At 45.0% G+C, this 14,734-nt stretch overlaps 1 protein-coding gene across 2 annotated transcripts in view; it reads left to right on the forward strand.

Annotated features, from left to right (window-relative positions):
* LOC138431404 (steryl-sulfatase) overlaps positions 1–14,734 on the forward strand; it is a 157,989-nt gene that overhangs the window by 79,191 nt on the left and 64,064 nt on the right. For both annotated transcript variants that reach the window (XM_069573503.2, XM_069573502.2), the window contains one exon: positions 7,121–7,257. In XM_069573503.2, coding sequence (XP_069429604.1) covers positions 7,121–7,257 — 137 coding nt within the window. The remainder of the gene's footprint in view (positions 1–7,120; positions 7,258–14,734) is intronic.

The following is a 14,734-nucleotide window of genomic DNA, read 5'->3' on the forward strand; positions in this document are numbered from 1 at the left end:
ATCTTAACGAAAAACCCAAATGAACTTTTTGGGCAGCCCAGGAAATGCCTGTTGCCCGTGTTGGAGCAATATATAAGTGGTCAGTATTAGTTGAAATACTACCGTGTGTGTGCCAGAGCGCCCTTCTTAAGGCACTTCTCACGTGCATTATCTGAAGACGGAAAGATTTAAAAAGCATCTAAGTTAGCTGCTTACTCATGTTTTTTTTTTTTTTTTTTGGTTTTTAATTTATTTTTTCTCTCTGAGCTGTCCTCATTAAAAACTTTTAAAATTAATTTTGAAATATAGTTGATGGACAATATTATGCTAAATTTCAGGTATACAACATGGTGATTTGCCACTTAAATACATTACGAAACGATGACCATAATAAGTCTAGTAAAGATATATCCCAATAAAAGTTATCATTGCATTAAAAAAGAAGCATCTAGGTAAAACTATTTTTTGGGTGACATAGTTCTATTAGAGAAGATATCTGATTTGCTGAATTGTTGTACTTAAGGATCTTGACAGAATCACTTTAATATGGGACCAGAGAACTGTAATGAGTGCTGATGATGCCACATTTAAAAAGTTTTCTCAAGGATCTGAAGGCACATAAGTGTGTTATCTCTTTGACCAGAGTATCCTGACAAATGCAGCTCTTAACACCGTTATGGGGCTTCTTTGTTGGCTCAATGGTAAAGAATCTGCCTGCAATGTGGGAGACCTGGGTTCAATCCCTGGGTTGGGAAGATCCCCTGGAGAAGGAAATGGGAGCCCACTCCAGTAGTCTTGCCTGGAGAATCCCATGGACAGAGGAGTGTGGTGGGCTGCATTCCCTGGGGTCGCGAAGGACAGGACATGACTGAACGACAGCAACCGCCTTTATGAGATGTAGATTCAGGGCTAGTCAGTAACAGAAGTACTGAGGAGTACTGGAGTGGGTTAGCCGTTTGCTTCTCCAGGGCCGCTTCCTGACCCAGGGACCAAACTCAGTCAAAGCTGCAAACTCTTAGGTCTCCTGCTTGGGCAAGTGGATTCCTGCCGGGGTTCAGCCCCGATGGATCCAGGGAATTTGAAGGTGGGGACGGCATCGGCGTCCTTGGAAAAATACATCTTTAATTACAGATATATAGAGAGATTAGAAACAGATAGTGTAGTAGGAAGATTAGTGGAGAAAAAGAGGCTGAATAACTTGGATTATGTGGAATAGTATCCATGCTCCAGATGGGAATTCAGCCAGAAAAACTGGGAGCAAGAAAGAAACGACATGGGGGAATCAGTCTTTCCGGAAACTGATCCAATTTCTTTATTTTTGGGTTTGTTTATATACCTTTTGTTACATATAGGGATGAATACAGAGTCACGCGGGATAAAGTCCTGACCTTTATCAAAATCAGGTGCTTCACATAAAAAGGTCTTAGGGATTTTATGATCCTTTCTTTCTGATAACTGAAAACTTATTTTTTCCAAGGGTGTTTTTTCTTAAACCAGGCACCACCCTCCAAATAAAGTTACATTCCTATAGGGTGAGGGTGTAGTGAGTTACAATCAAGAAAGGAATTTATTTAACCCAAGGTTAACATGATTAATCTTAAAGGTTAATACTTATTTCTCCTATATGCTTAAAGGTTAATGCTTATTTCTCCTATATGCTAGTTATATTCATTATAAGGGCAGGGAATATGGAGATTTAGCAGCAAACATCAGCCCAACAAATGAAAATCCTTTCACCAATGTTCCCCTTAAGATCTATTTAGTCTTAAGGTAGTGATAAATTTACATTTTCACATAGCAAAGACACAGTGATTTATAACAAAGTACAGTGATCTATTACAAAAGAGAAAATCCATTAACTCAAAAAGTCTAGTATTGCTAGCCTTAAAAACTACTATATTTCCTTTTCTATAGTCCAAATACATTGATTAATATATTCCCAGTGCCTAAGGATATGGAGGCCTGGCGGCAGTCATTGACTCAACAAGAAGAAAAAGCCCTGTGCTTTTTTTTTTTCTCAAAATACTCCAAAACTCTCTGTGCTGTTTATGGTTAAGAGGTAGTAAACAATCATGTACGTAGTGGCAGGAGTATGAATAATCCTGTCATACAAGCTAATCTGTCAGCAGAGAGGTTTGACCTGAGACATCCTTGTCCCACCCAGAGCAGGGAATTAGCAGCAATTATTGGCACAACAAATGAAAAACCCTTCACCAATATAATTCCTAACCAACCCATTATACTAATAATTTCTAACTCCCCAAAAGAATTTGCTTTAGTAAGTCTAAAACATCTCGTGCCTCTCAGGTTGGGAGGCTGTAAACAATCACATGTGGCCAGACGAACCTATACAAGTGGGCTAGATAACCTTCAGAGGAGTCCGTAAGCTGAAACACTTGTCACACCCAAGAATTTTTATTGCCTTGGAGCTGCAGGTTTACTCCTTCTCCAAGAGAAACGGTTATGGGGGAGAGCCCCCTGTAAAGTCAGAGGTGTAGGTGAGAGCATAAAACAGAGTCTGGTTTGGGGGTTAGATGCTCGGGAAAAGGGGTTTTCCTGAGGCTTGATCACGCCTTTGCGTATGCCAAGCCTCCTTCCTCGTGACCTTTGCCCTGGGCGGAGCTCCTCACGCTGGCCCCCGGCAGATTCCGTACGGCTGAGCCACCAGGTAAGCCCAAAACACACTGTTACTAACAAGCAATCCTCGTTGCTCTGACAGGCAGGAGTGACTTGTAGATTTCTTAGAGATCCTTAACTCTCCTTTTGTGCCCTGAAGAAGGGTCCTTCATTCATCGTAGCTTTCTCCCTGCTCATGACTCTGTCCCGTGCTTTATAAACTAGATCCAGGTTGGGTGCCCACCTAGGGGCATGTTCAGGTTTTAGCAGATGCTGGTTAGTTAACACATCAGTTATATGCACATATTCTTGGGCACATTTCATACCCAGTACCTCTTTTTTTTTTAATTTAAATTTTTTATTTTTGGCTGAACCAGGTCTTAGCTGAGGCATGTAGCATCTTCGATCTTTGGTTGGGGCATATGGGTCTTTTTAGTTGAGTCTTGCAAACTCTTAGTGGCAGCGTGTGGGATATAGTTTCCTGACCAGGGATCAAACCCAGGCCCCCGGCATTGGAAATGCGGAGTGTTACTCAGTGGACCACCAGGGAGTTCCCGCCCCACCCCCCACCCCGCCTTACATGGTACAAAAGGACCCTGGGAGATGAGGGTTGAGGTGTCTTCTTGTGGGGGAATCTGAGGCTCAGAAGTTGAGAGTGATATCCACAGCCCCACAAGTACACAGTACCTAGTGGATTAAAGCCCACATCTAACTCTGAGGGCTCTCCTGAGTGGCCTGTAACAAGCTTGCTGCCTTCTCTGCTTCTGCCCTGACTGCAGACTTTCCAACCAGGTCTGAGTGTGGGTTATTTGGAAGAAGGTTAGGGAGTTCAACACCCCTGCTCCAAATGTGTGAGGCCAGGTTCCAGTCCCCGAAAGGGGAACACACCTGGGAATACTTAGATAAGCTCATGTCTATAGCACAGTCCTTAGGGCATCCCAGGTGGCGCTCGTGGTAAAGAACCTCCCTGCCAGTGCAGCAGACGTAGGAGTTTGCAGGTTCAATCCCTGGGTCGGGAAGATCCCCTGGAGGAGGGCATGGCAACCCACTCCAGTATTCTAGCCTGGAGAATCCCATGGACAGAGGAGCCTGGTGGGCTACAGTCCATGGGGTTGCAAAGAGTCGGACAGAAGTGAAGCAACTTAGCACAGCACAGCACAGATATCTATATATGGAGAGACATAAATCATCCGTCAGAGAGACAGAAATCTCAGATACATAAATATCTCAGATATATCTATATATATATACAAATATCTATATATCCGTCTCTTTATATATGTTTTATGAAACACAAGACAGATCCGAAAATGAGCTTCAGTGAAAACAGTATATATTTTACTTCTTGCTATATACTTTAAAGATATATATATATATAAAGTCAGAGTAAAATACATACTAACCATTTTCATTGATTTTATATATATTTCTTTAAAGTGTATAATGAGAAGTAAAATACATGCTAACCATTTTCATTGATTATATATATATATATCTTTAAAGTGTATAATGAGAAGTAAAATGCATGCTAACCATTTTCATTGATTATATATATATATATCTTTAAAGTGTATAATGAGAAGTAAAATGCATGCTAACCATTTTCATTGATTATATATATATATATCTGTAAAGTGTATAACAAGAAGTAAAATGTATACTAACCATTTTCACTGAAGCTCATTTCCAGATATGTCTTGTGTTTCATAAAAGTGTCCTTTTAGGGTCTCCCAGAAGGCTCAGTCGTGTCTGACTCTGTGACCCCATGGACGGCAGCCCACCAGGCTCCTCTGTCCGTGGGATTTTCCAGGCAAGAACACTGGAATGGGTTGCCATGTCCTCCTCCAGGGCATCTTCCAGACCCAGGGATTGAACTCAGGTCTCCTGCATTGCAGGCGGATTCTTTTCCACTGTGCCACTGGGAAGCCCCATTAGTGATATCTTTCATTCAGTGTAAAAATCTATATAGATAATTTTTTGGTTTTAAAAACTCAACACTTTTCCAGTGGTCCAGTGGTTAAGACTTTGCCTTCCAAGCCAAGGGGTGTGGGGTGTGATCTCTGGTCAGGGAGGTCAGATCCCAAATGCCTCATGACAAAAAAAAAAAAAAAAAGATAATAATCACACAACATAAAAAGAGAAGCAATATTGTAGGGTGTGGTCCCTGGTCAGGGAGGTAATATCCCACATGCCTCGTGACAAAAAAAAAACAAAAAACAAACACACAACATAAATCAGAAGCAATATTGTAGCAAAGTCAATAAAGACTTTAAAAGTTATATCCACATCAAAAACATATCTGTTAAAAAATTAAAAATGTATTCTGAAGTGTGTTTGAATGAAGAGCCTGGGGCCACGTGCCATGAAGCCATGCTTTTAAGAGCTCAGGTTGTATCTCCACCATCGTCCCCTTCCATGTCTGAATAGTGTGGCTGGAGGGATAGTGGCTTAGACCCTGACACAGCTGTGGAAAGCGCCCACACACACTGACGCACGGCAGGAACTTTGCACACCCTCTCCAGGAGCGGCTTCTGACCGCCGCTCACGCTCCTCGTCTGTATCCATCCTCTGATACATTCGGTCACAGCACTTTAAGCAGCTCAGACCAGCCAACTCTGAATGGTCTCCTCTGAACTCTGGGTGGCTGGAAGGCAGGGCGTGGTCCATCCTGGCTTTATATTCTGAGTGCCTGGTGCCGTGTGGGCAAGAGTACTTGCGAGAGGCTCCGGCGGATGAAATGAACAGCAGGGCGTGTCCATCTGTGAGTGCAGAGTGTGGGTCACCTGAACTCCGGCTGGCCGGCTGTTGTTACCGCTGTCTGGTTTATGGTTGTGGGTCAGTCGCTCAGTTGTGTCCGACTCTTTGCAACCCCATGGACTGCAGCAGGGCAGGCTTCCCTGTCCTTCACCAGCTCTTGGTTTATACCTTAGTCCAATTGCCAGCTTCCGAGGGCCTTCGGAAGCCATCCATAGACATGTGTATTTGCATTCCGATTATTCCTGATGCCGACGCAAATAGGAACGCTCAGGGAAAGCTCAGATTGTCAGAAGAAGAGGCTCTGCTTGATGGCTCAGAAGGTAAAGAAACTGCCTGCAATGCGGGAGACCCAGGTTCAATCCTGGGATCAGGAAGATCCCCTGGAGAAGGGAATGCCAACCCACTCTAATATTCTTGCCTGGAGCATCCCACGGACGGAAGAGCCTGGAGGGCTACAGTCCTTGGGGTTGAAAGAGTCTGATATGACTTAGTAACTATGTCAACAAATTTCACCTGGATGACTCAGCAGGTAAGGAATCTGCCTGCAGTGCAGGAGACTTGAGTTTGATCCCGAGGTCAGGAAGATCCCCTGGAGAAGGAATGGCAACCTGCTGCAGTATTCTTGCCTGGAGAATCCCATGGACAGAGGAGTCTGGTGGGCAAAGAGTCGGACAGGATTGACACTTTCTTTCTCAGAAGAGGAATATACTATGCAAAACCTTCTTGACAGGCAGGAGAATTACATTGTAGCTGTCTTCCTGCCTGGATTTCACTCCCAGGGGAGGACAGGATGTAAATCTTTGCGATTCTGAGATTGGCATGATCACCGATTGCTGGCAAGGTGCAGAGAGCTGCCTTCTGTATTTGTAACAAATAGAGAGAAGGCGTGGAGCAGACAAAAAGTTCTATCTCTTCACACAGCCTGAGAGGCTGGACGCAGTAAATTTTCCAAATTGTTTACTGAAGTGCTTTAGCTAAAAGAAAAAATGCAGTGAAGCTGTTATGGGGAGATCTCCCTCCTGCCAGCTTGCTCAAGTGTTCCTTTAGTTTTCAAGGTCATAGAGAGGAAGAGAGATGGGACTGTGAGCGTCGTTTCCTGCCGTCTCTCTGGAAGGACAGCTGAGCGTAGGTTCTTAAAAAAAAGTGCGGGTTGCTCAGCTGTGTCCGACTCTTTGCAGCCCCATGCACTCTACAGTCCATGGAATTCTCTAGGCCAGAATACTGGAGTGGGTGATTTAGTCGCTCAATCGTGTCCGACTCTTGCAACCCCATGGACCGTAGCCTGCCAGGCCCCTCTGTCCATGGGATGCTCCAGGCAAGAATCCTGGAGTGGGTTGCCTTTCCCTTGTCCAGGGGATCTTCGTTCGTCCAAAAGAGCAAGCTGTCCATCACACCCGAGGAAGTGAGAAGGACAGGATGACCAATTCATCCAGCCTACATTCCCCGGGTTCCACTGATGACACCTCTATTCCCAGGGGGGACATCCTCACAGTTTGATTTTATTTATTTCCCTTCTTTTTTTTAACCAAGGGGGAAAATCCTCACAGTTTGATTTAATTTTTGCAAGCTGGATATTTCCCTTCTTTTTTTTTAACCAAGGGGGAAAATCCTCACAGTTTGATTTTATTTTTGCAAGCTGGATATTTCTCTCTCTCTCTCTTTTTTTTTCAACCAAGGGAATAAGCGTTTTCACTTTCAGAATCAAACAGCAACAACAAACAGCATCCAACATGCTTATTTTGCCCTTGGATTTTTCTCTTTCTTTCAGGAATGCTGAGACCCCTTTCCTGCTTGTCCTGTCTTACCTGCATGTACACACGGCTCACTTCTCTTCGAAGGACTTTGCCGGCAAAAGTCAACACGGCTCCTACGGGGATGCCGCTGAGGAGATGGATTGGAGCGTCGGTATGCATCCCTGTAACTTCCGTCTGTGGGTTTCCCGGGTGGCTCTGCAGTTAAGAATCTGCCTGCCAATGCAAGAGACGCAGGATCAGTCGCTGGGTGGGGAAGATCCCCTGGAGAGGGGAACGGCAACCCGCTCCAGTGTTCTTGCCTAGGGAATCCCATGGACGGAGGAGCCTGGCGGGCTACAGTCCATGAAGTCACAAACAGTCAGGCATGACTTAGCAACTAAGCAACCACGGTCTTCAGTCTGAACTTTACGAGTGGCTGCAACTTTTCCTGCCTCCTAGCTTGTTTCTTCTGAGTTTCTGCCTGTGTGTCTGACATCATTAGAGACAGCACGTGCTGGGTTTTTTTTTTGTTGTTGTTGTTTGTTTGTTTTTGTTTGTGTTCCAAAGAAAAGTCAGCAGACAAATGCTAAGCATGGCGGGTAAAGTGAAAGTGTTAGTCGCTCAGTCGTGGTGACTCTGTGGACTGTAGCACGCCAGGCTCCTCTGCCCATGGGATTCCCCAGGCAAGAATACTGGAGTGGGTAGCCATTTCCTCCTACAGGGGATCTTCCCAACTCAGGGATCAAACAACAGGTAAGCAGCGTATAATAAGCATCTTAACCATAGATGCGGTTGAGGTTACCAATGGATACAGCGCCAGGGAGTCTGGGTCTGTGAGCTGCTGATCAAAGAGATGAATGCAGGGAAAAGAGTCAAGCATTTATTCTTTCCTCCCGTTATGCTTTCTTTATGTATTTATTTTAATTTTTGGCTGCTCTGGGTTCTCATTGCTGTGCGTGGGCTTTCTCTAGTTTGGGCAAGTGAGGGCTACTCCCTAACTGAGGATCTTGGGCTTCTCATTGGGGTGCCTTCTTGCTGCGTCTGCGAGGATGGCGGGGATTCACTTGCTCTCTGTGTCCCTCCTCCCTAAGCAGGTTACCCTATTTCCTGAGCAACGTGGCATGTTCTTTAGAGGAACCCGAAAGACTTCTTAGTGAATTTTTTCCTTTCTAGAAGATATTTTTTTAATGTGTATTTCACTTGGCTGCGTCAGGTCTCACTTGTAACACTTGGGATCTCAGTTGCATCATCTGGGATTTTTTTCTGTGTGTCATCTGGTATTTGTTGTTGTTGTTGTAGTGCTTGGATTTTCTAGTTGTGGATGTAGGGACTCAATAGTTGTGGTGAGCGGCCTCAGTGGCTCCTCGGCATGTGGGATCTTAGTTCCCCAAGCGGGGATCAAGACCTGCGCGTCCCCCGCATCGGAAGGCAGATTCTTTAGCACTGGAGCACCAGGGAAGTCCCTGAGGTGTTACTCGGTAAACTGCGCGTTGCACATCCACGTGAAATCATGTTGACTGCGCTTTCTCTTGCGACTTTCCTGATGGCTCAGCGGGTGAAGAATCCGCCTGCAGTGCAAGCAGACATAGGAGACGTGTTTGATCCCTAGAGCGGGAAGACCTCCTGGAGGGTGAAATGGCAATCCACTCCAGTATTCTTGCCTGGGAAATCCCATGGGCAGAGGAGCCTGGCGGGCTGCAGTCCAAAGGGTTGCAGAGTTGGGCACAACTCAGGGACACAGCTGAGTGTGCACGCCTGAGCTTTCTCTTGCACGGCTTCTCAGCCTCAGGGTTTTTTTTTTGTTTTTTTTTTTTCTGCAAAGTGCAGGGAAAGCCAGAGTGTTTGAGTAAAACAGAGGGATCGAAAAATCCGTGAGTTCTGAACTTCCCATTCACTTCCTGTGTGCTCCAGCGATGTCTCTGGTGCTAAGGTCATTGGCCCCCTCTGCACAAAATTGGACAAAAGTCAATTGGTCAATGGCACCGTCAACAGGTTGCTCAAGATTTTTGCCGTATTACCTTTCTTTTTTTTTCTCCCCTTTTTACCGCTTCTCTCGTACTCCCTTCCCTTGTGGTTCCCTGAACTCAGCGTTTTTCTCAGCGAGGTGTTTAGGAGATCCTTGAACGTGGCCGTAGAGTTTTGTTTGTTGGTTTGTGTTAAGAGCACATTGAACCTGACAAGGGTCACCGACTGTGGTGAAGACAAGAAAACTTTTGTTTCGTTTCATTTAAACCTTGGGAGGAGCATTGTCCTTTGGACAAGGTGACTGCAGCCCTCTTTTAGCTTCTAGCTGTTTCCCTAACTATCTGCGTGATTTTGACAGATGTCTTAAATCTCTGTGACTGATGAGTTCAGATGAAGCCACTTCTGAGTTTCTTTCTAACCTTCTCTGTGATGCCACACTAGTCAGTCAAATGATGAACACGTACTCGGAAAAACAAAGGCGGCCAGAACATTCCGCCTAATGAGATCGGTAAGAAGGATTCATTATACTCAGGGCTTTGGCATACAGCTCGTACAAGCCCGCCTTCTTTCATTTCTGCTTCTTAAAATGTTGCATGTAAATTAGCTTACATTTTCCACACCTTAGTAGTGTAAATCAGTAGAATAGTCCTCCGTAGTGTGGATCAGTAGAATATTTTATCTCTTTAATGAGTGTTGTATATTAACGTAACCAGTTTTGTATCCACCTCTCTGACGTGTCTTGGCTGGCAAGCAGGCTTTTGCTAGTATGATCACACGTATTGATTACATTTTATTTAATTAGATCAGCACGTCTTCCTACCCTCACTCATTAAAAACAAATCTGACTTCCGATGCGTTTCTGCTACTCATCCGTCGTGAGTAAAACAGAGCATTTTTTTGAATCTTTGAGATCTACAGTAGACCCCGGTATCATATTAAGAGGTGGTTGTGTTCTTTCTTTTTTTTTTTTTTTTTTGCCCAAAATAAAATCCTCCCCTTAAGCCATTACATCCATGGCTCAGGATGTTTCTGCTATTTTACAAACTCAATACCTCTGAGCATTTTGAAGAACATGGCTTCTTTCCAGGAGGACCCTTTCTCTGTCACCAAGAAGGGGACTCTGGCTGAAAGTGTAATAAAGTGACCCAGAGGTATCGGCTTAAAAGAAACACCTCAAGCACCATGGGAGACTGAGCTAGAAGCCATCAGGCAGACAGGCTGTAGCCCTGTCCTTTAGACTCTAAAATGCTCTAAAGTTGAGGGCGTTTTCTTTCTAAATGTTTGGAGACGGCATAGCTATCCAGAGCGTAACTCTCCCCACTGCGGGTCTCTCCATACCCGTAAAAGCATATTCATAAAGGATCCTTTCTTATTTAATTGTCCGCCACGGCCTATCTCACCCCACGTTGTGGAGCTGGGACCGCTTTATTCTCAGCTGTGTGATCGCTGTTGCTTGTATTGTTATTATGCCACAGAAAGGACGGCCCACAGAGATACGATGTAAGCTCTACACAACAGGTTTAGTCGCTAAATCTTTGTCGGACTCTTTGCCACCCCATGGACTGTAGCCCACCAGGCTCCTCTGTCCATGGGATTCTCCAGGCGAGAATCCTGGAGTGGACTGCCATGCCCTCCTCCAGGGGATCTTCCCGCCCTGGGGATGGAACCCACATCTCTTACAGCAGGTGGGTCCTGTAGCACTAACCCCCTGGGGAAGCCCACACGTGAGACAGCTGGCAGTAAAAGTCCACAAGGGTGGTCGAAATCCTGAAACTCTAACACCGCTGTGCAGTCTGAGAGGTGGGCAGTGTTCTGCTTATCACAGTCACTGCCTGCAAAGGGCGTGCCCTGCGCCTGCTCTCGCCTTCACACATGTCCCCTCCCTTTGTGATGTCAAGGGTCAGGGCGGTGTTCCTTTTCTGTCAGAATGGTGTGCAGTCTACAGCAAGTCACAGGGAAAGGGGCATCACCTTTAATACATGCCATTGTGTGCCTAATACAGGATAAGACCTTGGCTTAAGGGAATGTAGGAGTTCCTAAGGGAGTTAAGGTCTGTACCATCTTAAGCTGTGGTTTTTCCAGTAGTCATGTACAGATGTGAGAGCTGGACCGTAAAGAAGGCTGAGCATGGAAGAATCGATGCTTTCGAACTGTGGTGAAGACTCTTGAGGGTCCCTTGGACTGCAAGGAGATCCAACCAGTCCATTCTAAAGGAGGTCAGTCCTGAATATTCATTGGAAGGACTGATGCTGAAGCTGAAGCTCCAACACTTTGGCCACTTGATGCGAAGAGCTGACTGACCTGAGAAGACCCTGATGCTGGGAAAGACTGAACGTGGGAGGAGAAGGGGACGACAGAGGATGAGATGGTTGGATGGCATCACCGACTCGATGGACGTGAGTCTGAGCACGCTCCGGGAGTTGGTGATAGACAGGGAGGCCTGGCGTGCTGCAGTCCATGGGGTCGCAAAGAGCTGGACGTGACTGAGCCGCTGAGAAACAGCAGCAAGGGAGTTAAGATTCTTCCAAGTGATTCTGAAATAACCCAGAGGAAGGAGGAATCAATGTACGTCTGGAAGGAGGCGCAGATGAGTCTGGAGAGCTTTTAGAAACGGACAAGTCCCCATACGTGGCCAGTGGCCTGCCTCAGCGTTTCAGCAGGACACGCACTTTCCGAGGAAGCCTTTGGGCAGCTGTGGTCTGATTTTCAACCCCAGTTAATCCCCCAGCAGCAAAGCTTTGGGGGAGGAATAAATGGATAAAGTGTTGCTGGGATGGGTGAAAGAGGGTAACTCTATTTCTAAAAAAAATTTTTAATTTAATTTTGTATTGGAATGTAGTTGATATGCAGTGTCAGTTACAAGTGTACCAGGTAGTCATCATTCACAGCTTCGAAAGGTTATACTCCACTTACAGTTATTATAAACTATTTCATACACTCCCCGTGATGTACATTATACCAATCTTTATAACTTAACTTTGTGCGTGGTAGTTTATACTGAAAGAAGGCATCTTTTTTTTTGAAAGTTACTGTGTTGATTCCTAGGGCTTCCCAGGTGGCGCTAGTGGTAAACAACCCACCTGACAATGCTGGACACTTAAGAGACACGGATTCAATCCCTGGGTCGGGAAGATCCCATGGAGAAGGGCATGGCAACCCACTCCAGTATTCTTGCCTACAGAATCCCATGGACAGAGGAGCCTGGCAGGCTATAGTCCATGGGGTCGCAAAGAGTTGGACACGACTGAGGTGACTTAGCATGCACGCACAGATTGATTCGTAAAGAGGTCAGACAGTTTTCTTTCATTTTTTTTAAATTAAACAAACAAAAATCTATTATTTATCAAGTGGAGTCAGAGCATTTCACAAGCCCCATCCTCCTGTAGTAAGGAACTACCGTGGCTGAATTTTTCCCGCATTCTCCTCTGCTAATCATACCTCTGAGATTAGCTTACAAGACATATTTTAAATATTCAGCAAACACTGTTTCTTTCTGTCTCTCCAGCCATCAACGACATGGTCATTAAAACTCAACTCAAGCAACAAATCGGACCTCATTTCCTCACTGGTAGTTTCCTTTATTGAAAAATTCCCCTTTGGAATTTTCGAAAGACTTTTCAGTTCTCTGGTGGGAAGAGAGAGAGGTATGTGTTTACACTTGTCCTTTTGCGTTAAGTTTCTCTTCCAGGGTGTCCTTAGTAACACACCTTAAAAAAAAAAATGCCTGAGTTTGTAAAAATTTGCTTTTAATTCAGTAAGTTCCCTGGGATTCTAAATACCCAAAGTGGAAACTGAATTTTTTTTTAAAGAAATGCATCAGTTGATTCCGGAGTATCAAATCTTGGATATATGCTCGGGATGGCAGCTTAGCTCTGTGACAGATAGAATGTGACCTCTGGTACTATCGCCATAATCTCTGGTTACCCAGATAATCAGGAAACGGAGGCTGCAGAAAGCATCCTCGCCGGCCCTTTTGACAGGCTCTAGCATTGCAGAAACCTCTGCCCTAATGAGCAGGCTTTTTATTCAAGCAGGAGACAGGAGAGAGATGAAGCTGTTTTCCATTACAGACCACTGTTTACCTGAATTGTGAGATACATAACAAGGTTTCAGAACTTCAAGAAAACATTTAGGAAGCGATGACAACCTGTGCTCGGTAACAAAATGACTAATACAGACCCACCTATGTCCAGTTTTCTTTCCACGGCTGTCAAATATATGGAATAAAAAGACAGGATTAAAGAAAGATCCCCTGCCCCGTTCCCAAACACAGAGACTAAGCTTCAGGACATGTGCGAAAGAAACTTAAGAAAATGTGCTATTAGGACATTTGGGAGAGCTTACTGTGAGATTTCCAAATGTAAGGCTTCTGGAAAATAATAAATGGGATATTGTTACTGGAGGATACCTTTATTTATTTTAATTTTATTGAAGTGGAAGGAAATGGCAACCCACTCCAGTATTCTTGCCCGGAGAATCCCATGGACAGAGGAACCTGGCAGGCTACATACAGTCTATGAAGTCGCAAGCATCGGACACAACTTAGCCACTAAACCACCACATAGCCGATCACCACAGCATTACAATATTGTGTTAATTTCTGCTATAAAGCAAAGTGACTCAGTTGTACATGCACACCCAGACACACATACACACACACATATATGTGCCCGCTCAGATAGACAAGGACAGGGAAGCCTGGCATGACACAGTCCATGGGGTCGAAAAGAGTCAGACATGACTGAGCTCCTGAACAACAATAATTTTTGATCATACCTCACGGCATGTGGGATCTTAGTTCTCCAACCAGACTTTGAGCTGGTACCCCTGGCTTTGGAAGTGCAGAGAGTCTTGACCACTGCACCCCCAGAGAAGCCCCTGACTCTCTTCAGTTAGCATGGAACATTTGGGAGCAAAGTCTCTTTACAGAGGGCTGTGTAAGTCACTGTATTTGCCCCCAAGCAGTAGAAGAAAAGAGAGGTGAGGTCTTCAAGTAGCTTACTTCCATAAACAAACCCTTCTCCATCCCAAATGGATCTTGTCCGTCAGGTACCCCAGATATGAGTGATGCAGAAAACTCAAACGAAATAAAACCCTGTTGTTTCTGGAGTTCGTCGAGTGCTTGCTGCACTTTATACGAAATTCCATTCATTAAGGTCACTAACATCAGATCCAGCCGTCAACTCTAAGGAGACGTTTGCCGATTTTATCAATTACTTCGATTTTAAAACGATCGCTCAGTGGCATTCAACTGCACACTCTTCTTGGAGTCGGCCGTGACAGACTGTGATTTGGGCAGCACATCCACGTTTGCAGTTCGCACAGAACCGTTAGGGAAGGAACACTGCTGTCATAATATATATATTTTTTCCACTCGGAAGTAAGACAGTAGCCAGAAGACCGGGAAAATGACAGCGTTACGGCATTTTAAGCCTTTCAAGTTTGATCATTTGAAAGCAGAATTGCCCGTCAGCTTCCTCCGTCGACACCCCGTTGCCCGCCTGCCAAATCTCATCGGTAACAACCATCTTATTTACGCATTTATGCATCTGATTTTCAGCACATAAATAAGCCGTGCGCTCGGAAGAGAGAAAGCTATGAGAAATAAGCGTCTCTGACGATCTCGGAAGGGTCGAGCGCTGACTTTGAGAAAAGTCATTTTTCCTTGTCTCAACAACGTGGCC

The sequence above is a fragment of the Ovis canadensis genome, chromosome X (genome assembly GCF_042477335.2).
Source record: "Ovis canadensis isolate MfBH-ARS-UI-01 breed Bighorn chromosome X, ARS-UI_OviCan_v2, whole genome shotgun sequence".
NCBI lineage: Eukaryota > Metazoa > Chordata > Mammalia > Artiodactyla > Bovidae > Ovis > Ovis canadensis.